The sequence below is a fragment of the Camellia sinensis genome, chromosome 7 (assembly GCF_055761805.1).
Source record: "Camellia sinensis isolate YWXY chromosome 7, ASM5576180v1, whole genome shotgun sequence".
In the NCBI taxonomy this organism is placed as follows: Eukaryota; Viridiplantae; Streptophyta; class Magnoliopsida; order Ericales; family Theaceae; genus Camellia; species Camellia sinensis.
In genome coordinates, this window is record NC_138967.1 from 188,935,001 (window position 1) to 188,959,132 (window position 24,132).

The 24,132-nt window shown below is 38.3% G+C and overlaps 2 protein-coding genes across 4 annotated transcripts in view; one reads left to right on the forward strand and one right to left on the reverse strand.

Annotated features, from left to right (window-relative positions):
- The window catches only part of LOC114271961 (uncharacterized), a 51,122-nt gene that overhangs the window by 7,379 nt on the left and 19,611 nt on the right, over positions 1–24,132 (reverse strand). Inside the window, exons 9-22 of one of the 3 annotated variants that reach the window (XM_028213637.2) lie at positions 23,761–23,928; positions 23,558–23,644; positions 21,694–21,774; positions 17,401–17,544; positions 17,149–17,231; positions 15,774–15,915; positions 15,584–15,667; positions 6,404–6,565; positions 6,230–6,317; positions 1,923–2,000; positions 978–1,044; positions 799–898; positions 493–609; positions 352–408 (exon numbers count right to left, since the gene is read on the reverse strand). In XM_028213637.2, coding sequence (XP_028069438.2) covers positions 352–408; positions 493–609; positions 799–898; positions 978–1,044; positions 1,923–2,000; positions 6,230–6,317; positions 6,404–6,565; positions 15,584–15,667; positions 15,774–15,915; positions 17,149–17,231; positions 17,401–17,544; positions 21,694–21,774; positions 23,558–23,644; positions 23,761–23,928 — 1,458 coding nt within the window. The remainder of the gene's footprint in view (positions 1–351; positions 409–492; positions 610–798; positions 899–977; positions 1,045–1,922; positions 2,001–6,229; positions 6,318–6,403; positions 6,566–15,583; positions 15,668–15,773; positions 15,916–17,148; positions 17,232–17,400; positions 17,545–21,693; positions 21,775–23,557; positions 23,645–23,760; positions 23,929–24,132) is intronic. The other 2 variants (XM_028213638.2, XM_028213639.2) reach the window with 2 other exon arrangements.
- LOC145795533 (SWI/SNF complex subunit SWI3C-like) lies at positions 2,702–3,613 on the forward strand. The gene is made up of 2 exons (XM_082880213.1): positions 2,702–3,094; positions 3,140–3,613. Exons 1-2 carry the CDS (start codon positions 2,839–2,841, stop codon positions 3,484–3,486), a joined length of 603 nt encoding a protein of 200 aa, XP_082736339.1. The 5' UTR covers positions 2,702–2,838; the 3' UTR covers positions 3,487–3,613.

The following is a 24,132-nucleotide window of genomic DNA, read 5'->3' on the forward strand; positions in this document are numbered from 1 at the left end:
CCCAAGACCTCCCCCTTAAGAGGGACTTGGTGGCCAAAGGGCTAGTCAACTAGGCTAGAGCCCCTTCGTTCTTAATGCACTATCCATGAGTGTTCAATTAATTAGATTATTATGATAAATGATATGATGGCTAAACCATGTACACATCTGTGTCATGTGCCAACCATGCAAGGGAGATAGCTTTGCCATCAACCTCTTAATTCTCATTCAATGACCCAAGAAACCTTTTTCAGATTGAAGTATTATAAAAACTTTATATGCATAACAGCAGGCTACTAATAGATGGGTCACTTATAACAAGAGAGAGAGAGAGAGAGAGAGAGAAGAAAGAAAGAAAGATGGGTCACTTACATTGAAAGATGATGCTATACAGTTGCAAGCTTCAAGCGCCATGCTTCCACGAGCAACCTTTGTCCCAATATTTAATAGTCAGCACAGTTGTTAAATCAGTCAATCAATGCAACAGTAATAAGTCAGAGAATCCCAACTTACCCGGGAAGGCTCCTGCATAATAAAATCGACAAGGTTCTGAAGAATAAGAGCAGACAATGACAGAAACTCTTGCAAATATGTTGGATCACCAAAGAACAAATGATCATTGCCCAGCATCTGATTGTATAAGAAAAAGAAACATATCAAAAGCAATGAGAATATAACAGAACATTGACATACTACATCTAGCTTCTAACAATGTCAGGTAATAATTCTCTTTTGACAAGTAACGTGGTCAACATATCAATCTCATGACTGAAAGTGCAAAACCACGACATCAAAGGCGAGCTAACATTATACAAGTACCTCTACATGGTTTGCATGGTATGGGAGCTTAAATTGAGATAGGGTTGCTGCCAAAGAGACAATTGCACATAACACCATTGTCCTCATTCTTGACGTCATCCTGCACCATTGTATTAGAACATCAAACTAGTATGAATAAATGTGGCACGAAGATTAGAATTGAAGGAGCAAAAGCTTACCACGATTGGGAATTAATAAGTGTCAACATGCACCTTGGAATATAAGTGACTCCTCGTTCAGGATTACCTTCAATAGGGAATACGACATCAGATAGCGTATAAGAGGACAGAATCAGAAAGCGTGTTCTGATATATAAAGCAATTCATGGTTGCAACTTTCATTACAATAGGATCTAAATCACTTTAATTTTAAAATAATGGCACCATTAACCTATGGTGATTAGTAGATTGAGCAAGATTGAGTTCATTGGATACCTCCTCCAACTTATATTTGCATTGCCGAACATTATAAAAATAGATAGATCCATCTTGGCAGTTACTACCCTTGTCACGTGGGTTAAATTTAGAATTGACAGCTGATAGCAAAGGAGGCAAACTGACAAACAATGCTGAAACTTCAGATTGTATGTCGAAGATAAAAACCTTGAATGAACTAAAACCACTTGAAATGCCAGCATCTGACGAACAGTTTGCCCCATACAGAGAGACATCAAACACACTGCAGTTCCATTGTCCATGCCACATATCAACCTCACTTAAACCAGCCAAAATATAGACCCAATTATTTGAAATGTGTTACATGAATCCGGATTTGCTTTCCACAGTTTAGAGCCATATCAACAGTTAAGGAACAAGCTACCATGCCTTTCCTTACCATCCCAACCAGCATTAAAGTTGGCAGTCCCCTTATCCTACAATCACCTCAAAAAGTGATTGTTTCATAATCCAAGCATCGTTAGCAAGTTCATGTGCATTAACCATAAACAAAACAGCACTACCTCTTCTTTTAATCAGGTATATGTTGTTCACAAGAAGTCAAATATATATTATTGTAAATGCATATACATTACTAGAACGAATGCACAGAATAACTTGGAACATAGATAGCATTTGTGACACAGTTTGCAAGGAAATTGAAACATTTTAAAAAAAAAATTCAATGACCTGGAACCAAAACCAGGAGGCTGCACAACTTTCGTATCAAGGAGAGGATCCCATCAACCTCATTTGGTAATCGCGAACCTACAAAGAGACGAGTTAATTCATCTTCACTTTAATATGGAACACTCATACACATTTGGTAGGATATACACAAAGAAATGAGAAGGGAAATCATTTGAAAGTTTCTCTGGCGCAGTTGGTTCATTAATTAGAGAGAAAAGAAGGGAGGTAGGTAAGTAGACAAGCAAAGGAAAATATATTTCCTTGTTCCACAGTCTCAAACTACAATGGGGAACAGACTTTGAGTTGGAAGTTAATGAAGAATATATCAGCATGACGCACAGGTGCTTTTTAAAAGGCTTGGGTGTTATCCTATAGTAGTTTTTGTTAAAATCCACCTACTCTCCACCTACTTCACCCACTTAAACCTACTCCACTAAACCTAACCCACTACACCACTACCACCTCACCTACTCCACTAAACCTAACCCACTTAAACCTACTCCACTAAACCTAACCCACTACACCACTACCACCTCACCTACTCCACTAAACCTAACCCACTACACCACTACCACCTCCACTTCACCTACTCCTTACCTACTACACACTCACCCTCTTCTATATATAGGAATCATGAATCATTGTAATAAATATCAAAGCATCAATCAATAATACATAAATTTTTACATGGTATCAGAGCAAGGTTGAGAATTTAGTGATTTCGCTTCACCGGCGGACGGCAGCCTCGCCTTGGCCGTCCGCCGGACAAACCCAAAATTTCTAATTCTCTCTCTCCTTCCTCAACAAACTGATTCGTCCCCTGCCCATTGTCTATTATCAATCACAGAAGGAGGTTGATATACTACTATGCTTGGATTGCTTCCATGATGGAAGATATGTTATTGGTCACTCAAGCATGGACTTTATAAGGGTTGATTCTACAAAAGATTATGGTGACCTGGATGGGGAAAGTTGGACAGATCAGGAAACCTTACTGCTGCTTGAAGCAGTGGAAATCTACAATGATAATTGGAATGAAATAGCGGAGTATGTTGGTACCAAGTCAAAAGCGCAATGCATCCTTCATTTTGTCCGTCTTCCAATGCAGGATGGCCAACTGGAAAATATTGAAGTTCCAATTGTGTCCCTCTCCTCGAATTTGTCAAACAAAGGTGATTCTAGAAGATCACTTCCAAATTCAAATGGAGATTCAGCAGGACCTGACCCTGATACTGAGAGTAGTCCTTTTGCAAATTCTGCTAATCCAGTTATGGCTCTGGTTGCCTTTTTAGCCTCTGCCATCGGACCTAGAGTTGCTGCAGCCTGTGCCCATGCATCCTTGGCAGCACTGTCTGAGGATTCTCAGAAGGCATCTGGGCATGCTAATCAGATGAATTTGGAGAGCAATAGTGAAGGCAATTCTCATGGCGAAAAAACAAGTTCAAGTCAGCAAAAAGAAGATAACTCTGAAGCACATGGTATCCCACCACAATTTTTTTTTAATATTTCTCTCTCTTATTTTTCCACACTCAAGCCCACGGTTTTGCTCCCAACCACCATATAGTTTTCCAACCCACTCCCTCTCTCTCTGGTCTGTTTTTTAATCCACCCACTTTCGTTATACCCATCTTTTCTTTTCTTTTATTATATATATATATATATATATTAACATAATCAATCATACCATCACACCCCTCTGCTGGTTCCACCCATGTGGGCTTGTCCCCTCTTATTATTATTATTCTTATTATTATTATTATTAAAAAAAAAAAAAAAAAAAAAAAAAAAAAAAAAAAAAAAAACACTTGGCAGACGACGAACTTGCCCAATACACTCATTTTATTCATATCAGGATCAACTCCGATCACCATTTTACATAAAAAAAAAAAAAAAAAAACCTCATCCACAGGCGGACTTTTTCTCCTCTACTCTACTGCAGGTCTCTTCTTTTTGCCTCCGTCCTGGGCAGTCCTTGCCGGTGTTGCCTCCGTGTTTCCCACTCCACTGGGCATGATCACTCCCCCATACTCCTCCACTGCCGCATATGGCGGCCCTCCAAATCGGAACATCACGGTGGCCTTCCGCTTCAGCTCCTTGTTTTCGGCCCTTAGCACGCTTATCTCTGCTCGCGCATCCTTATACATGCGTTGGAGCAGAGCCAGCTGGGAGTTTACATGCTGCACCTCATTTGTCCTACTCTGCAGCCGGTTCGACAAATTTGTGACCGCCGTCATGCTTTCCACACATGCCTTCAGGGTATACTGATTGGCCTCCACATCCGACTGCACCGCCATTTTTTGCTCCACCGACCGCATCGGAAAGTTCAACGGAGCAAAACCAGAGGTGTTTGGTTGAGGTTCACTGGCAACCGCACCAGTTATTTCTCTTGTGGACTCGTTCAGTTCTGGAAAGAGCGTGAGCAGACCACGGGAAGAGGAGGCCATGTTCTGGGTAGCTGGACGGGAAGAAGAGGCCATGTTGCTGAGTGTTTCAGAGACGGGTTGGTTACAGAGTATTACAGAGTTTCTTTCTCAGCAAAGGAAGAGTTGTTTTCAGAGGATTTTCAGAAGTTTTTTTGTCTGCCTCAGCCTCAGCATCAACCTTGGTTAAATAGCGAGGCAGCCACGCGTATCGCGTGCCTCTTGCCACCAGACGACAAAACGGGCGCGCAAGCCAAGGCGCCCACGTGCCTCGCCATCATGTCCGGCACACCTTTTGATGAATTGGGCACGCCTTTTGATGGCACACCTTTTGACAAAATTGGGCACACCTTTTGAGGGTGCAACTTCTACAACGGTCCGACATGACCCTATAAACTGTCCCGACATTAATTTCGGTTAGCTCCTTTATGGGTCCGACAAGACTCTGTAAACTGTCCCGACATAGATTCCGGTTAGTTTCTACAAGGGTCCGACAAGACTCTGTAAACTGTCCCGACATTGATTCCGGTTAGCTCCTTTAAGGGTCCGACAAGACTCTGTAAACTGTCCCGACATTGATTCCGGTTAGCTCCTTCAAGGGTCCGACAAGACTCTGTAAACTGTCTCGACATTGATTGCGGTTAGTTTCTACAAGGGTCCAGCAAGACTCCGTAAACTGTCACAACAACTGTCACAACAGTGTCTGCTACAACGGTCCGACATGACCCCATAAACTGTCTTCTACATCGGTCTGACACCGCCATCCAGTGTCCTCTACACCGTTATGACACCACTCTACAGTGTCCTCTACATGGTTATGACACCCCCATACAGTGTCCTCTACAACGTTATGACACCACCATCCAGTGTCTTCACCAATGGTCTGACACGACCATACAGTGTCTCTTATCCTCTTTTATTTTTATGTATTTTCTTGTTTTGTTACTCTCTCCAAACTCAAGTTGGTTAGTTCCTATCCCCCTTGAGTTTGCGGGGGCTGTTAAAATCCACCTACTCTCCACCTACTTCACCCACTTAAACCTACTCCACTAAACCTAACCCACTACACCACTACCACCTCACCTACTCCACTAAACCTAACCCACTTAAACCTACTCCACTAAACCTAACCCACTACACCACTACCACCTCACCTACTCCACTAAACCTAACCCACTACACCACTACCACCTCCACTTCACCTACTCCTTACCTACTACACACTCACCCTCTTCTATATATAGGAATCATGAATCATTGTAATAAATATCAAAGCATCAATCAATAATACATAAATTTTTACAGTTTTTTATACCACAGAAAAATCATTAAAATTTATCCCTTCTAAAAAATAAAAATAAAAAATAAAAAAAATAAAATTCTACAAGTTTGCTCAAATGAGAAAATTTTTGAACCCCAAAACAAAAGGACAGAAAACTATAAAGAAACTTTTGAACCTTCATTGCCTGTAAAGCCATTCTACAAGATTGTCTCAAGATTGTAATCAGCTGAGGGGATTTTTTTTATTTCTATACCAACAAGAATTGTCTGAAATTAGTTCATACAATTGCAAACATTAAAACACTACATATCAAGAAATTATAATTTAAACTTTCCAGGGTAAATGTTGCAGAGTTCACCTTTTCTTTAATCATAAAGATACCATAATTAAGATTTAATTTGCAAAATAAAATTATGAAAACCTAAATCAAAGTCATTCATTTTCAAAATCATGTAAACATGGCCATCTAGTAAAAACCTAAATGAATATTGTTCATATTTACTATATTCCAATCTGAAATCTTCATCTAATTCAAAATCCAATTAAATAATTTTGATGCAATTATTGATCTGTTAGTGTCTAATGACAAGAAGTGAGGAACTAACCATCCATCAGATCCAAAGTTTGCAGACAGATAATTGCTGAATCTAGAAGTCCATCTGAATGAGAAACTAAGCCACCCAATAGAGCAATCTGACATGTAGGAACAAGACAATCAGCACAGATGTGCTTTTATGTTTGTTGTATTAATGAATTACATAAAAGAAAGAACATATTACCTCTGCAGTTTCAAGATAAAGAATAAACTGCCTAACACGAGATGGAACAGAAGGGATTGTAACTTCACTATACGCTATACAAGATTTGACAAAACTAAGATGTTTTTGTCCATCTTTCATTGCTTTAACCGCTAAGCAATTGCTGGAGTGAACAAGAGTTTCCTGCGAGTAGAATAGAACCCTTAACATAGGCTTGTGGGGGAAAAAATATAAGCAGTAAGCTCTGAAGATCTTCAAAACCATTTTATATGCATCATAAGTTCAAAACGCCTCTTGTATAGTCTTCCAATATAATAACCATTACTTGACAGAAGGGCTAACTGTTTGGCTTTCTGTGAAGAAAGGTAAGAATGTGCATAGGTAAGTGGTATCACCAAAAAATAAGAAATGATATATATATATATATTTTTTTAGCAACAACAAAATTTTATTAAAAATAAAATGAGAAAGAGGACAAGGAGTCCTCATACAAAGAGAAAAAGAAAAAGAGCGAAACAAAAACAAAAAAATCATAGCCCTAGGGAAGGCAAACAGCAACCCAATCCCTAGAGATCAAGAACAAGGGAACTCCTTCAAAAGGAGGGGATACAAATGCCCAAAAAGACGTCAAATAATTCACCCTATCCCACAAAGCCTCTACACTTGCTTCCTTGCCATCAAAGATTCTAGCATTTCTCTCCAACCATATGGCCCAAAAGATAGCAAAAACAATGCATGTCCACATTGTTTTGGCTCTCTTGGTTCTCCCAAACCCTATAAATCGAATAAGAATCATTTGAATACAGTCCCGCGGAGCAACCCACTGCTGATCACATAAACCAAACAGCCGCTGCCATAATACACGAGCCACCGGGCAATGAAGAAATAGATGATCCACTTCCTCCAAGTTCCTCTTGCACATCACACACCATTGAGGACAAAGAGAGTGATTAGGCCTTCTCCTTTGGAAAACATCATTAGTTGTTACACCCTTTTGAGCCAAAAACCACATAAAAAACTTCACTTTATGAGGGACATCCACTTTCCAAACTTTCTTATGATAAGGAAACAAGAAAATAGAGGGATTATCAATGAGCTTATCAAAAAAGGATTTACATGAAAAGACACCTGAAGAACCCAGATTCCACACCCTAAGATCACAAGATGAAGAAAGAGAGACCCCCTCAAGCACTACCAACAAAGATGCCAACTCCCTCACCTCCCTATCATTCAAGTTTCTAATGAAATCAAAATTCCAAGAGATGGGTGCCATAGAAGAGCAAGCCACCGACGCTATCGAAACATTTGAAGAACGAACCAACCGGTAAAGAAAGGGAAAAGATCCTAACCAAACATCCTCCCAAAAGCGAATGTTCACCCCATTCCCCACTCTCAACGAAAAGTAGTTAGACACAAGAGGATACAAACGAGAAATGGATTTCCACAGTGAACGGCAATTGCCTCTATTAACCACATTAGAATCTCTACCATTGGGTTGAACTCAATACTTGCTTTTAATAACTGAACACCATAGCGAATCACTTTCAATCGAAAATCTCCACAACCACTTGCCCAAAAGAGCAATATTCCTAGCAATGATGTTTCCAATAGCTAATCCACCCTTGTCCTTAGGAAGAGAAACCGTATCCCACCTAACCAAATGAACCCCTTTGCCCTCTTCACACCCTTCCCAAAGAAAGTCTCTCATCAATTTCTTAATTTTCCTTGCAATGCTAATCGGGATTTTGAAAATAGATAGGAAATAGATAAGAACAGATCCTAATACAGATTGTACCAAAATATATCTTCCCCCCTTAGCCAACAAAGCTCACTTCCAACCCTTCAATCTTTTCCCAATTTTGACAAGAACAGGTTCCCAAAAGAACGCCAATCTAGGATCTCCTCCTAATGAAAGCCCTAAGTATTTGATAGGAAAGGACTCAATAGAACATCCCAACATATCCGCTACCCTATGCACATAACTATCATCCAAATTAATACCCACAACACTGCTCTTGTTAAGATTGACCTTAAGGCCCGACACAATTTCAAAAATTCTCAAAATCTGTAGTAAACACCCCACTTTATTTTCCTCCTTTGATGAGAAGAATATAGTATCATCTGCAAATTGTAAATGAGTAACTCCAATCCTATCCCTGCCCACCACCTAGGAAGCACGGATACAGATACGGGATACATATACGACACGATACGGATACGACGATACGACAAAATTTGAAAAACTAGGATACGGGTATGGCGGGGATACGTTCGTAAAAAATATTATTTTAACAATTTTTAGTAATGCAGTATGCATGAAAATAAAACCTAAAGCAAAAGACAACTTGATAAAGAAGAAAGATTCTTATAAAACTAAGAGTCTTCAAGGTCAATAGGTTCAAGTTGTTTCCCTTCATCAGCGAATATCACAAGACCTTAGCTAAAGCCAAAAAACCATTCTTAAATAAAAATTTCAGCGAATATACTTTTTTAAGTCATCAATGATAGCCTAGGAAGCACGGATACGGATATGGTAATATGGGGATGTGGATATGGCGATATGTCAAAACTTGAAAAAGTATGATACGGGTACAGCGGGGATACATTCGTAAAAAAAAAAAAAATTATAATTTTAATAGAGTGCTGCTATTAGCACTTACCAAAATTCTTTGGACCCCCCATTTCTTTGGACCCCAACCCTAAACTTTAAATTTTAATAATATTTTTTTGGACACCCCACTTATTACCAAATCTACCCATATTCACAATGAAATGCACACCCACCTGAATCCATTCCAATTCCCTCTCTTCTCTCTCTCTCTCTCTCCTCATCAGTGATGTCTCTTCTCTCTCTTTTCTCTCACTCTCTCAAAACCACTTTTGTTCATATGAAAAAGTGAAGATTTTTCTCTCTCTTCTCTCTCTTTTCTCTTTCTCTCTCTCAAAACCCCTTCAAAACCCTAGTTTTTTCTCTCTTCTCTCTCCAATATTAACCACATCTAAAAAGTGGTTCCTAAAAACACAATGCATTTATTTGTGAGGTTGGTGTTCTTCGTCGATTAGGATTTCGACGACGTGGGTCTCTTTGGAATTTGTCATTGATTGGAAAATTCAGATGAGAAAGTGAAGATTGATGCGAATTGTAGGAATAGAAAACAATGTATATATATGGAAAACTAATCTCCATAATATTTCCATAATATTTTCAGAATAGAAAACTAATTTCCATATTTTCACAATGAAAAGCACACCCACCCAATTTGTTCACCACTGTGTAGCCGAAAAAATGTATTTTGTTCAGAACTGTTTTGTCGAACAATAATGATCCTGTCAGCACTGTATGTCCGAACAAAATTTGTTCATCACTGTGTAACTTGAATCCATTCTAATTCACAACTTAAAATAACATGAATTAAATCCATTCAAAATACATAACTTAAATCCATTCCAATTCACTCTTTTCCATTCTAAGTTAGTTTAACAAAGAAAATTACATAACTGACTATCTGCATTAATGTTCGGAACTTATGTATTGAACGAAAGGATTATGTTCACTACTGTGTTACCGAACATAATTGTAACAGTCAGCAAACCAGTACCGAACAGCTCGAACGAAACAAGAATGACCGAAAATGACCGAGAATGTTAATACAAGACAGATAAACGACCGAGAATGTTGTCATCGTCCTCCATTGCTTTACACAGTGAAATAAGTGATGAATTATACGTTATACTTGAAGCAAAACTTTCAAGTTCAATAGCGTTGATGATGGTGATGAAGATGACACATTTAGGATTTAAGATGATTATGAAAAATAATAAATTTAGGGTTTATGTTAATTGGTTATGAAAAGTAATAGGTTTAGGATTTACAAACATGGAATACGTATAGTTGGAGTTGGAGGTGGGGGTGGAAGTGTGGGTGGGTGTCCAATATTACAGAGTATTAGTTATTATTGATAGGTGGGTGTTCCATTTCATAATGTCTTTTAATGTAATTTTACTTTAGGATATAATTGTAATAAAAAAAAATTATAAAATGGGGGGGTCCAAAGAATTTTGGCAGGTGCTAATAGCAGCACTCTTTTAATAATGTAATATGTATGAAAATAAAACTTAAAGTAAATTAATAAATAAAGAGAGGGATTCCTATTTAACCTAAAAGTGCTCAAACATTCATAAAACATCCAAAACTAAAAGCAAAAGCAAATACAAATTAAACATCATCCTTACATGCCAACATCAAAAAAAGAATGAGAGCAGAGAGAAGAAACGTGAGAGAGTGAGAAAGCGAGAGAGAAGTGAGAGAGACAACAAGGATACATCAATTTGACAAATTCTATTACTTTAACTCTCACTATATTCCTCTTATCAAAGAACTAAACAAAGTATTATAAGTAATATGTAACTTCGAGTATCCGATACTTCAAAATTAAGTATCCGATACTTCAAAATTAATAAAAAATTAATTAAGAAGTATCCGATACTTTTAAGAAGTATCCGATACGTATCCGCGAGTATCCGAAAAGTATCGGTATCCGATAAGTATCTGATACAGATACGTCACCCTTTTTGAAGTATCCGTACTTCATAGCCCACCACAAACCCCTCAATGACACCCTTATCCTTAGCTAAATCAATAATCCTACCTAACACATCAGCAACCAAAATAAACAGAAAGGGTGATAAAGGATCACCCTGTCTTAGACCCCTAGATGCCAGAAAAGAATCCCCAGCTTTACCGTTCACAATGACCGACATATTACATGACGACAAGCACCCCCAAATCCACAATCTCCACCTAACTCCAAACCCCTTCCTTTCCAAAACAAAATCCACAAAGCCTCAATCAACATGGTCATATGCCTTTTCGAAGTCTACCTTGAATACAACACCTTCCTTACGTAGCCCCCTATACTCCTCCACAACCTCATTAGCCACTAAAACTACATCCAATATCTGCCAACCCTGCACGAACGCACCTTGTGCCAAGGAAATAGTTTCCCCAAGGACAACTCTAAGTCTCCTAGAAAGCACCTTTTCTAAAATCTTATAGAGAGAAGTAACCAAGCTAATGGGTCTAAAATCCCCAATCTTGACCGACCCCTCCGTCATGGGAATTAGACAGATAAAGGATGCGTTGGTACACAAATTAACCTTCCCATTCTCAAAGAACTCACCAAACACTCTAAAGAGATCACTTTTTACAATATCCCAACAATCTTGAAATATAGCCATTGAAAAACCATCCGGACCTAGAGCCTTATCTCTCTCACACTCAAATATAGCCTGTTTTATCTCATCCTCCTCAAAAGGCCTTTCAAGCCAATCAGCCGTCACTAACTCCACTGGAGCCCAATTAATGCCAACAATCCCTGGACGATCCACACCCCCATCAGAATATAAATTTGAATAAAAATTAAAAATCTCATTGACAATAAGCTCCTCCTTACACACAACCTCATTCTGAGCCACTACCAAGTTTTTTATAAAACTCTTCTTTCTCTTTCCCGACGCAACTCTATGATAAAATCTAGAATTGGTATCACCCTCTCTAGCCCATTTCAACTTAGCTCTCTGACCCCAAAAAATCTGCTCCCTAAAAACATTCTCTTCCAGCTTCACTTTGAGCATTGACCGCCTATCCCTTAACACTCCAGATAAACCCTTCCCGGCCTCCTTCACATCTAATTCCTCAATATCTCAAATAAAACCCGCTTTCATCGCACCTATATCCCCAAAAACTTCTCGTTTCCAAACTTTTAAATTATCCTTAACTCCTCTCAACTTTCGCATAAACTTAAAGCCCTCCCACCCATGGACTCTACCATTTTCCCACCAATCCTTAAAGAACTCCTTAAAAGATCGATTTTCCAACTACATATTCTTGAACCTGAATGGGGTGGGACCCCATTTAAAAGGACAACTCTCAAGAATCACAGGACAATGATCTGACACAACTCTTGGCCCAACCTCTTGCCTTATGTCCGGAAATAACTCCTCCCATCCTAAAGTATGAAGAAACCTATCCAACCTGTAACACACCCGATTTTCCTGAAGGTTAGACCAGGTGAATCGTGCATTACTCAAGGGAAGATCAATCAACTCACAATCCCTTATAAAAGAATCGAAATCCCTCATACTCCTACTGGTGGAAACCCCATTGAGTTTTTCCGAAGCGAGCCTAACCACATTGAAATCCCCACCCACACACCAATTAGGGGAACAAAGCCCTAATAATCCTGCTAACTCATCCCACCATTCCTGCCGACTCCCGGGTTTATTAAGACCATAAACCCCTGTCAGCCACCATTCCTTATTATCCCTATTCCTGAATTTAATAGACAATGAAAATACCGCAGCAACTACCTCACACTCCGATACGACTCTTTCATCCCACATAATCAAAATTCCCCCGGATCTCCCTGTAGAAGGGGCAAGACAGCCCATCTCCTAAATCGAGTTCCCCAAACACTCCTAATCAAGGTTCTGAAAAGCGGTTGCGGTTGCCGTAACGGTGGCGGTGGCGGTGACGCGGTTGCGGTTGCGGGGTGTAAAGGCCGTAGTGTAACGGTTGCGGTAACCGGAACCGTGAATTTTTTTATTTTTTGCACAATTTGAAAAAAACTTACCGATACGCATATTTTTTTTCCATGATCATATTTATTGGGTTAAAAATAAATATTGATCAATTTTTATAAATTTTAAAGTATGATCCAATATATTTTATATTTTTAAATCACTATAAACTGAGTTTTTTACATTTTATTTTAATAATTAATGACTTTATATTTTACAAAAAATCAATCACTAACTATTATATATAAGATAAATAATGACAAAAGTAAAAGAATAAATAAGAGCCTAAATACATATATATATATACATATTTTAACCAAACCAAATAGATAATAACCACACTTATTATTATTATTATTATTTTCAAACAATATATAGATAGACACACACAAACAAAATGGTTTAGTGATAGCAGCTGAATAGAATAGTATACATCTTATAGTTTCAACAAATCAATAATATGTTCTTCATCTTCCCTCTTCTCTCTCTCTCTCTCTCTATATCTCTTGCTCCTCTATTTTCTCTCTTTATCTTCCTTCTTCTCTCTATCTCTCTTCTCTCATTTTCAGCTTTTTTTTTGTGTTTTTTCGAAAGAAACAGTTTGGAACCGTTACGTAACGGTACGTAACAGGCCGTTACGGCTGTTACGGCACCGTTACGACCGCTACAGCAGCTGCTACGGCCGACGCACCTGTGAATCTCAATCACACTGCAAAAGCGGCCGTAACGGGTAGCGGTAACCGCCAAAACCGTTACGTAACGGCGTTACGTAACGGTTGCGGCTGCTTTTTAAAACCTTGATATCGCCCCTTGACCTTCCCTCATCGTTGACAATCTTTGATTCGAAAATACGATCCTCTTCGTGATCCCCAACTTCCTTGGGAACCAGGCAGCCACGTGTCCCCGCTGTCCCCTCAACCTTATCATCTTCCCTACCTCCGACCCCAAGCTCCGATGAAAGTCCATGCCGGAAACTCCATTGCCGATGGCCGTCTCTGCGTTTAACGGCTTTCGAAAGCGACTTCACACGCACTATGATTACTCCGTCATCCGTCGCAATCTCCACAGTTGATGGTAAAAACCCAGAAGTCGATCCTTTCACCTTTAATCTTGCCTCAAAAAGATTTTCAAAAGTCTTGGTTCTTTTGTCCACTGCTAATAGCCCTCCACATTGCGCATGAATTTGTTCAAAAATCCTTATATTCCATAATTTAAACGGCAAGTCACAAATTGCAACCCATCCTCCATACGAGGCAATAACATTAGATTTTCTATACTTCTCATCAGACCACCTCTCCAATATTACTGCAATACCTTTATCAAAAAATTGCAAACCTTTATCCCCGTAGAACATAGCCATCTCCTTGGTTTTGGTGAAGAACAAAGCTCGATTCAACTGAAAGGGACGAAGCTTGATAGATAATTTGAAAGACTTACATAATACCTTCTCTATTTGCTCCCAAGATATGAAAAAATCTGTTCTCTCACACACCACAGCATGATGGAGAACTAATGAAGAATCATGTGATACTGAAAATGGTGATGATGCTTAAGAACCTCCGCGTACGACCTACCTCTGTTCACCCATGTTTTCTCTTGATGACTCAAGTCCTCTGTATTTACCTCCTTACTTACCCCATTCTGCTGAACATCATCGTTAAGAACATTTGCCATGGTCAAATGTCTTATCTGTTTTCCTGCATCCTTTCCTTCAGTACCTCTCACGTGGTTCTTCTGCCTATTTCCAAATAGGATTGTATCAAGTAACCCAGCCACATCTTTCCACCCTTGTCGATTGACCCCTGCTGGAATGATAATGTTTGATCTTCTTATCCCAGCAACCCACTTGGATAACTCCACGAATTCTCCACTCCTATTAGAATAACTCTGAAAACAGAAGACAGCAGAACTGTTCGTATACTTCCTGAAGAACTGCCCCACCGCATTCGTAGTACCAACATCTTGAAGGACCTGCGATGCCCAGAAAACCCCTCCCAGATCAATCTTCAGTGTGAAACTTCTATGCCTATTCCTTTCAATGATTTCCACAACCTCTCCGTGAGATCTCTCATCGACCTGAACAATGATTATCTTTTGCTCAATCTTCAGATCCAGCACACGATCTTTGTACGTCTTCATGTTCAACATCTCTCTCTCTACATAATCTTAGATAAAGTGCAAATCAAACAACCCTTTTTAGTTGTTATATCTCCTTGTACTTCTCCTTCTCTATTCTTATCTTGTTCGATACTTCGATTTTGTTGCTATTTTAAAATAAAAAATAAAAAAATAAGAAGTGATATCACAAACTATTTATGTTTTAGTACAACCAAAACGATTGTAACAAACTACAGAAGATGCTAACTTTCAACAATTGCGACATGTACTTCTGTAGGTTAAATATAAGAATAAACAATTGTAAGAATTAAAATCAATCTCACTGCAAACTATTCTTGTATAAAAATTTTCAAAAAAAAAAAAAAGTCCAAATAGTACACATTAATGTGTGTTTGAGAGGGTAAAGATTGGTTACACACCTAACCTTTGGCATAGTATACTATTCTTGTATATTCATCATACACTATTCTTGTATATGTTTGAAAATTATGGTTTAATACTAACCTTAAGTTCGTTTATGCTACGAAAAGCTCCACGGCATTCAACTAAAAATGCCAATTGGCGTTCCACCTCCATCCCATAGTCAACCTAACAGCATCAATCTAATTCATTACTATAGAACTCAACTCCAAGATATACAAAAAAAAAAAAAAAAAGAAAAAAAAAATACATTGTGGCAGTTGAAATAAGTTACCATATTTACAAAACGAGATATCAAGCGAGCACGTTGTTGATTATCATCATCTCTCATATTTGAGTAATCTATACCATCGTGCAGAGACTGAGAAACTTCAAAAATAAACTGTATGATTGTAGGATCACAAATGCATCTATTCCTGCTCGTTAAAATAGCCAAAGATAATAATTACTGCTTCATTATACTTCCAGAGCAAAAAATGGCTCGAGTTATTTATTGTAGGAAAATTTGCAGACCAGAAATTATCTAGATGTATATAATCAAGGATATGGCTTCCAATATTTGTTGAACTCCTACCAGCTACTAAAAGATCTATCAATAATGTTATAAAATTAAATTATTCCTAGTTGGTTTTAAGTGAGTATAACAGCTCCAACAAAGCTCAATAATTGGTCAAAATACTGTTTAAGTTAGCTAAGTAAACAGAGGCAACTAGAAAGGAATAGATGGCAAAGCCTGCCTAGCCAAGGCATGGCTAGGTGACAGCAGCAACAATATGATCTATTAGCACCATAAGAAATATATATATACATACATAAAAAGAGGATTGCACAAACTGTTTTCTTTCATAATGTCTCCAGTTCTCATACCCACCAAAAGGAAATAATGAGATATATCACAGAAAGCAAAATACAAGACACCTTATTTAATATTTCAAGTAACATGGTCCAATATTGATTGTCACCAACTCACTGCATACTACTTAGTTTCTCCTTTTCACCTATAAGTTATAAAGCATTTTCTTTTTTTAAAGCAAAGTGTTGCAACAAAGAAAATATTGGATAACTCAAAGCAATAAAATGAACCAAGGATCATACACATTCATAATGAACATCTTATGTGGGAGTAAACATAGAGCTTATAGCATATAGGATATTGAACCAGCAGATGACGAGTCCACAGATAATAGAAAGTATGATTTAATTCAAGAATCAAGCATTTCATTACAAAACAAGTACAAATACTTCACTAGTGCCAACAGATGTCCGAAATCATTAGGCATGGAACATCCAATTTTGTAGATTCTGACACACACAATGTCCTTCACAAGGACCACCAATATTGTGGGACTGGCCAGAAGCTTCATTTGTCATTACTCACAAGTACAATGATAGTCATTAGAGACTAAATCAATTCAAGAAATATATGATTGACCAGGCCTCAAGTGCTCAGTTGCCCATGTGTCCCTAAAGCCACACTGATGGGTAGCTACAACTGCACTCATATGACCTAAGCACACGTGTTTCAGTAATGCCAGGCGACACTAAGGTATCAATGCAGGTCAAGGGTAGGAAGGGAAGGCACAGAAATGCTGAAGTGATGCCTACACCAATTAGGATGTAACACAAAGTCATTAAACTAAGAGACATACCTTGTCGCTATATTAAGAATGTGCATATTGACCATGCTTCTTGAGCTCCCATGCATCATATCTAAGATCTCAATGAAATGGGTCTGCAAAATAATTGATATAAATTGCCTTTAGCAGTCTTGTTTAGTACTATATTATGTTTCTAAATTATACAACCATGAAACTTACAAACAGATAACAGATAATTAGCAAATAGAAATTAGATTTTTAAGATAACGCTATAATGAACAACAAAAAGTTGAAAAATCCTACCAGGGAAAATATGTCTTCTAAGTTGTTGAAATGAGCAAGAAGCTTTAAAAAAATTGATTGCAAGCTGGTCAATTCAATTTCAGCAATCCCTTCATTACATGCTCGCTTTGCAATACCATCCAATATAACATGCAAATGATTATCCTGTCATTTAATTAATTCATTTAGGAGACCCCAAAAAAAAAAAATGGTATATCTAACAGTTGGCAGACTTCAGACTAGAAATGGTCCTGTTCACAATATTGCACGTGAACACAAGATGAAGCAAAATCCTTAATGCAACATCCAACTCTCACAAAAGCATTAATTTGCCATTACATCCTTTCTACTCGCCATTATAGGTCCCCAACCTCCTCATTTAAACTATTCTTTTTTTTTTCTAGAACATTTCTTACCTGCGCAGTGAACTGAAATTTTCAAGAAGGAAAAAGCAATTGATGATTTTTTAGTCACATAATTCATATTGTTTCTGGCATTCATACTCAAAAGAAACCAAGAGAGCTGCTTAAAGAAAAAGAACATTGAAGTTCTTATTACAGGTGATTTCCTGCCAAGCTGTAAGCAACCCTGGTTTAAGGAATGAGTTAAACAGAACTTATGATGATATTAATAAGACAGAAGCAACAAATGCTCCAGGACTCTGTGTCACTTTGGAGATCAGATGGGGAAACTTACATCCAAAACTTTGGAAAATTTTGATAAAGTAATTCAGTTTGATATATTCTAACAAAGCCACAAGGTAGAATTTGTAGCTTTTCTAAGTATTCACTTTAAAATGGACAAAAGCTTATAGTTGTTAAACGTATATGTGACTGGCAGCCTAACCCAAGCCCAAAAAGTAAGCTACTTTTACGAAACTATAGAGTCACTCCTTGTGCATTATGTGGAGATTTCACCCTTGTACTATATTGTGCTGAAGTTGTCTATATGTTTTTTCCTGCTACTAAAGCAACATTAGAAACTTCATTGAATACATTGTTTGACAACTATGTATGCATCTGCAAAGGCCTTGGGTGCTAGCAAAGATAGTAAAGATCTCCTTGTTCATTGTAACAAATGTCATAGGACCAGATTCACTGTTAAAATCCACCTACTCTCCACCTACTTCACCCACTTAAACCTACTCCACTAAACCTAACCCACTACACCACTACCACCTCACCTACTCCACTAAAACTAACCCACTACACCACTACCACCTCCACTTCACCTACTCCTTACCTACTACACACTCACCCTCTTCTATAAATAGGAATCATGAATCATTGTAATATATAACAATTACAAACATCAATCAATAATACAATTCTCTTTTTCTCTTTATACATTAAATTTCTACATGGTATCAGAGCAAGGTTAAGCACTTAGTATTTTTCGCTTCACCGGCGGGCGGCAACCTCGCCTTGGCCGTCCGCCGGACCTCAACCTAATCTGCTAAAATTTTTCTACACATACCTTGAAATTTCCTTTCTGAGTGCACTACTGTTCAGTCGCCGGAGACCACCACCGCTTGCACGTCGATGTCCCTTTGCCAAAGCTCCGTCGTGACACCGGCCTTCCTTGCGTCTGGTTTCAATCCCCTGCTATTCCAAGCCACAAAATAGGGCACGACTTTTGAGGGCTCGATATCTATATCCATGTATATCTTTTGGGCAGTCTATATACACACTCATACAGTGTCTTCTACACCGGTAACATGGTACAAGGGCCCAACCCTTCTTCATGCCCTCGACATGATTACAGAGCCCAAGAGGCCATCAGACAAGCCTCTTCGTCTCCCACTTCAGGATGTCTACAAGATTGGCGGTATTGGTAATTTGGCCCACTTTTTTGATCAACACCAGCATATAGTTTCAAAGAGATAACTATATTATATAATTTTTTCTATTTTAAAATATTTTTCCACCGTCCAAACCTTTTTTTTTATCTTATATATATAAAAAATTGGATGGAACTCACGTGGGTGCTACTTTTTCTTTTTCTTCTTTCCACAGCCCAACTTTTCCTTGAACCTCAATTTTTTATTATTAAAAATAAAAAAATAAAAAAATAAAAAAATAAAAAAATTCATTCCATCTAATTTTTCTGCTCAGTCTTGTACCTTCAAGCCATTCGGATTTGCACAATACACTCATTTTATTTCTATCGGGATTTCGCCCTGATCACAATTTTACACCAAAAAAAAAAAAAAAAAAACAACAACAACAACAACAAACCCAAACAACCACATCCACAGGCGGGATTTTTCTTCTCTACTCTGCCGCCGGTCTCTTCTTCTTGCCTCCGTCCTAAGCGGCCCTTGCCGGTGCTGCCTCCGTGTTTTCCACGCCGCCCAGCACGTTCACTCCCCCATACTCCTCCACTGCAGCATATGGCGGACCTCCAAATCGGAACATCACGGTGGCCTTCCGCTCTGCTGCACCTCATTTGTCCTACTCTGCAGCCGGTGCGACAAGTTTGTGACCGCAGTCATGGTTTCCACACATGACTTCAGAGTATATTGATTGGCCTCAATATCAGTTTGCACCGCCATTTTTTGCTCCACCGACCGCATCGGAAAGTTCAACGGAGCAAAACCAGAGGTGTTTGGTTGAGGTTCACTGGCCACCGCACCAGTTATTTCTCTTGTGGACTCGTTCAGTTCTGGAAAGAGCGTGAGCAGACCACGGGAAGAGGAGGCCATGTTCTGGGTAGCTGGACGGGAAGAAGAGGCCATGTTGCTGAGTGTTTCAGAGACGGGTTGGTTACAGAGTATTACAGAGTTTCTCTCTCAGCAAAGGAAGAGTTTTTTCAGAGGATTTTCAGAAGTTTTTTGTCTGCCTCAGCCTCAGCATCAACCTTGGTTAAATAGCCAAGGCAGCCACGCGCATCATGCGCCGCTCGGCGCTCGACGCCAACCTGGACACACCTTTTGATGGCACGCCTTTTGATGGCACGCCTTTTGATGAATTGGGCACGCCTTTTGATGGCACGCCTTTTTTGACCGATTGGGCACACTTTTTGAGGGTGCGACTTTTTATGGGTCCGACAAGACTCTGTAAACTGTCCCGACATAGATTCCGGTTAGTTTCTACAAGGGTCCGACAAGACTCTGTAAACTGTCCCGACATTGATTCCGGTTAGTTTCTACAAGGGTCCGACAAGACTCTGTAAACTGTCCCGACATTGATTCCGGTTAGCTCCTTCATGGGTCCGACAAGACTTTGTAAACTGTCCCGACATTGATTCCGGTTAGTTTCTACAAGGGTCCGACAAGACTCTGTAAACTGTCCTGACATTGATTCCGGTTAGTTTCTACAAGGGTCCAGCAAGACTCCGTAAACTGTCACAACAACTGTCACAACATTGTTTGCTACAACGGTCCGACATGACCCCATAAACTGTCTTCTACATCGGTCTGACACCGCCATCCAGTGTCCTCTACACCGTTATGACATCACCATACAGTGTCCTCTACAACGTTATGACACCCCCATACAGTGTCCTCTACAACGTTATGACACCACCATACAGTGTCCTCTACAACGTTATGACACCCCCATACAGTGTCCTCTACAACGTTATGACACCACCATCCAGTGTCTTCACCAATGGTCTGACACGACCATACAGTGTCTCCTATCCTCTTTTATTTTTATGTATTTTCTTGTTTTGTTACTCTCTCCAAACTCAAGTTGGTTAGTTCCTATCCCCCTTGAGTTTGCGGGGGGCTGTTAAAATCCACCTACTCTCCACCTACTTCACCCACTTAAACCTACTCCACTAAACCTAACCCACTACACCACTACCACCTCACCTACTCCACTAAAACTAACCCACTACACCACTACCACCTCCACTTCACCTACTCCTTACCTACTACACACTCACCCTCTTCTATAAATAGGAATCATGAATCATTGTAATATATAACAATTACAAACATCAATCAATAATACAATTCTCTTTTTCTCTTTATACATTAAATTTCTACAGCTACTTTTACGAAACTATAGAGTCACTCCTTGTGCATTATGTGGAGATTTCACCCTTGTACTATATTGTGCTGAAGTTGTCTATATGTTTTTTCCTGCTACTAAAGCAACATTAGAAACTTCATTGAATACATTGTTTGACAACTATGTATGCATCTGCAAAGGCCTTGGGTGCTAGCAAAGATAGTAAAGATCTCCTTGTTCATTGTAACAAATGTCATAGGACCAGATTCACATCTTAGGATAAAAAAAGAAATCAGCAACAACATAAGTTGCAGTTACACCCCAGCAATTCAGCAAGCCTAGGCACTCAACTTACCATCTGATTCTGAAGAACAATATCCACATAAGCATCGATAACCTTCAAGTACTCATCAAGGTTACTGTATGCAGACACAACCTGAAATTTTTATTTTGAAACATCTAAGAAACTTTCTTCAAGAATCACACAAATTTGAGGCACACTTATCAAATAAACTTAATTAATACTCTACCATTATAAATACGTCCCAAGATGTCAAATGAGGAAATAATTATAAGATATACTTTTACTGGCCAGATAACCACCATATCACAGTAAAAATAAATATTGAGTACCATGCACGCAAAGAATTTAAAGGAAAAAAATAAAAAAATACAAAGCAAAGGTCAATTTCTGAATTTTTCAAGATTCAACATGTGCAAGGATGGTCTAGTAGAAACTAGGATGTGCTAGGAAGCACAGATACTTGTCAGAAATGCAAGTGGAGTGTGAATTTTTTTTAACTACTATTTTTTTTGCAGGACACCTTAGGGACACTTCACTGACACACGTGTCCAGTGTTTGGATATGCCTCGGAACACATTCGTGGTTTTTTTTTTTTTTTTTTTTTTTTTTTTTTGTAATTTTAGAAAGATGATTTGGGAATAAAGTAAAATACATGGAAACAAAGAGACGAAAATGCAGAAAAAATAGAAATGCACCGATATATACATCTATGTCTCTTATATTTCTGTGTTGTAACTAAATCTATTAATATACATAGCAAATAATAATAAAATTCCATTTCCCCGTCATGTCCATATTCTAATTTTTTCCAAAATCTGTGTCCTGTGTCTGTCCCCAGTTGGTAATATTAAAATTAGGGAGTCAAAAATCTGGGACTATTAATGATCAACTTAAATAGATAGCCTACTAACATGAAGATCCCATAAAACAGTTAAAGATTAGCCCTATACTTTCTCTTTTTTCAATTTTTATAAGTACAGATTCTAGTGTGCAGTTCAGCCAGCCGTATTCTAGATCACATAAATTTTGTTTAATATATATAATTATATGTTACCTAGAACGTGGATAGTTCCGGTATGGAACGGGAACGGGAATATAGTACGCTACATGTTTTAAAATGTGGTACGATAAGAGTAGACTTAGATATATTATACTTAGGAATTTAAGGTACTTCTAAAGTAATTTTCTTTTAACTATTAGGTATCTATTTTTTTTTTTTTTTTTTATTTCATGTAGCAAATCATTTCTATGAAAATTATGACTCATTTTTGTTGTGTTGTGTTTTATCTTGTCAAAACTTAACTCACCTTAGATTTTAATTTATATATTTGATTTTTTTCTCCTAAGGTAACATTTAAAGAAATATATTAGAAAAAACTTCTCGGAACGCATTCGATCACTAAATTTACCATTTTGGAATGAAAGTATATCATGTTTCAGAACGTGCGTACCAATACATAAATTGCTAGCGTATTAGCATTTTCTGGTAACATATGATAATAGTCTTAAGAAAAATGTAGCTTATCCAGTATCTATCAGATTATACAAAATGCAGCAATGCGTGTATATGTTGCTAGTATATAGAAGATCCACAACAGATATGTGCAATGCTCAAGCATATGCACAACAAGTGACAACTCCCTCCCATGCCATGTAGAAAATGGCTATTATGTGTCACGTCTCCAACCGCAAACACCAAAAGTGCCCCACAAAAAAATTAAAGAATAAAAACTCATAAAGGACGTGAATGAGACAGCAAGAATTTTCAACAGCATCAACAGAAACAGAAAATCCAACCACACAGAATTAAATCTAGGATCTGCATAAGGAAAGACTATGAATCCCATCAAAAACACTCAAGGAAGAACTAAAAATTCAGTGCATAAAGCAAACAAGAACTAAAAATTCTGAAGACCTGAATAATTTTATCTACTACTGCATTGATTATGTCCAGTTGAGATCTTTCAGAAAGCCTGAAGCCAAGCAACCTGTAATTTAAACACTGCATATTGTATAAGTTAAACTGCTTATAAGTACAAATCAGAGTCAATAAAGTGCAATGCAAGCTATAGAACTACTATGAATGTGCTAGAGCACATGGATCCTATATAATAATACCTGATCAAAGGAATAATCCTTGCTGCATTCAATGAGTTGAAGAATCTCCAAGGCATTAGAACCGACCAGTTCAGAAGGTAGCTCCTTGAGTAGATGATGGAGAATAATTGAGACACATGGTTGTTTCCTCCCCAGTCCAAGGTCCATCAGTACTTCACCAGCTCGTGTCTTTCAATAGACATTAAAGATAATAAAGTTAGCAACCACATAAACTTATTCATGAGCACTGAACAGTCAATATCTCCATAATGATATATGTGGGGACATAAATTTTGAATGACAACACGTGGCCGAGATGTCACCGAAGTGCCAGCCAGGGTGCCATGTGTCCTGGTCATGATGCTAAGATGATCTCGGCTAGGCCGAGGTTAT

Bases quoted from the DNA above. Each gene is read 5' to 3' on its own strand.
- LOC145795533 (XM_082880213.1), top strand. From the start codon at position 2,839: ATGGACTTTATAAGGGTTGATTCTACAAAAGATTATGGTGACCTGGAT. The intron at 3,095-3,139 runs GTGATTCTAGAA...GAGATTCAGCAG, and splicing joins CTCGAATTTGTCAAACAAAG to GACCTGACCCTGATACTGAG.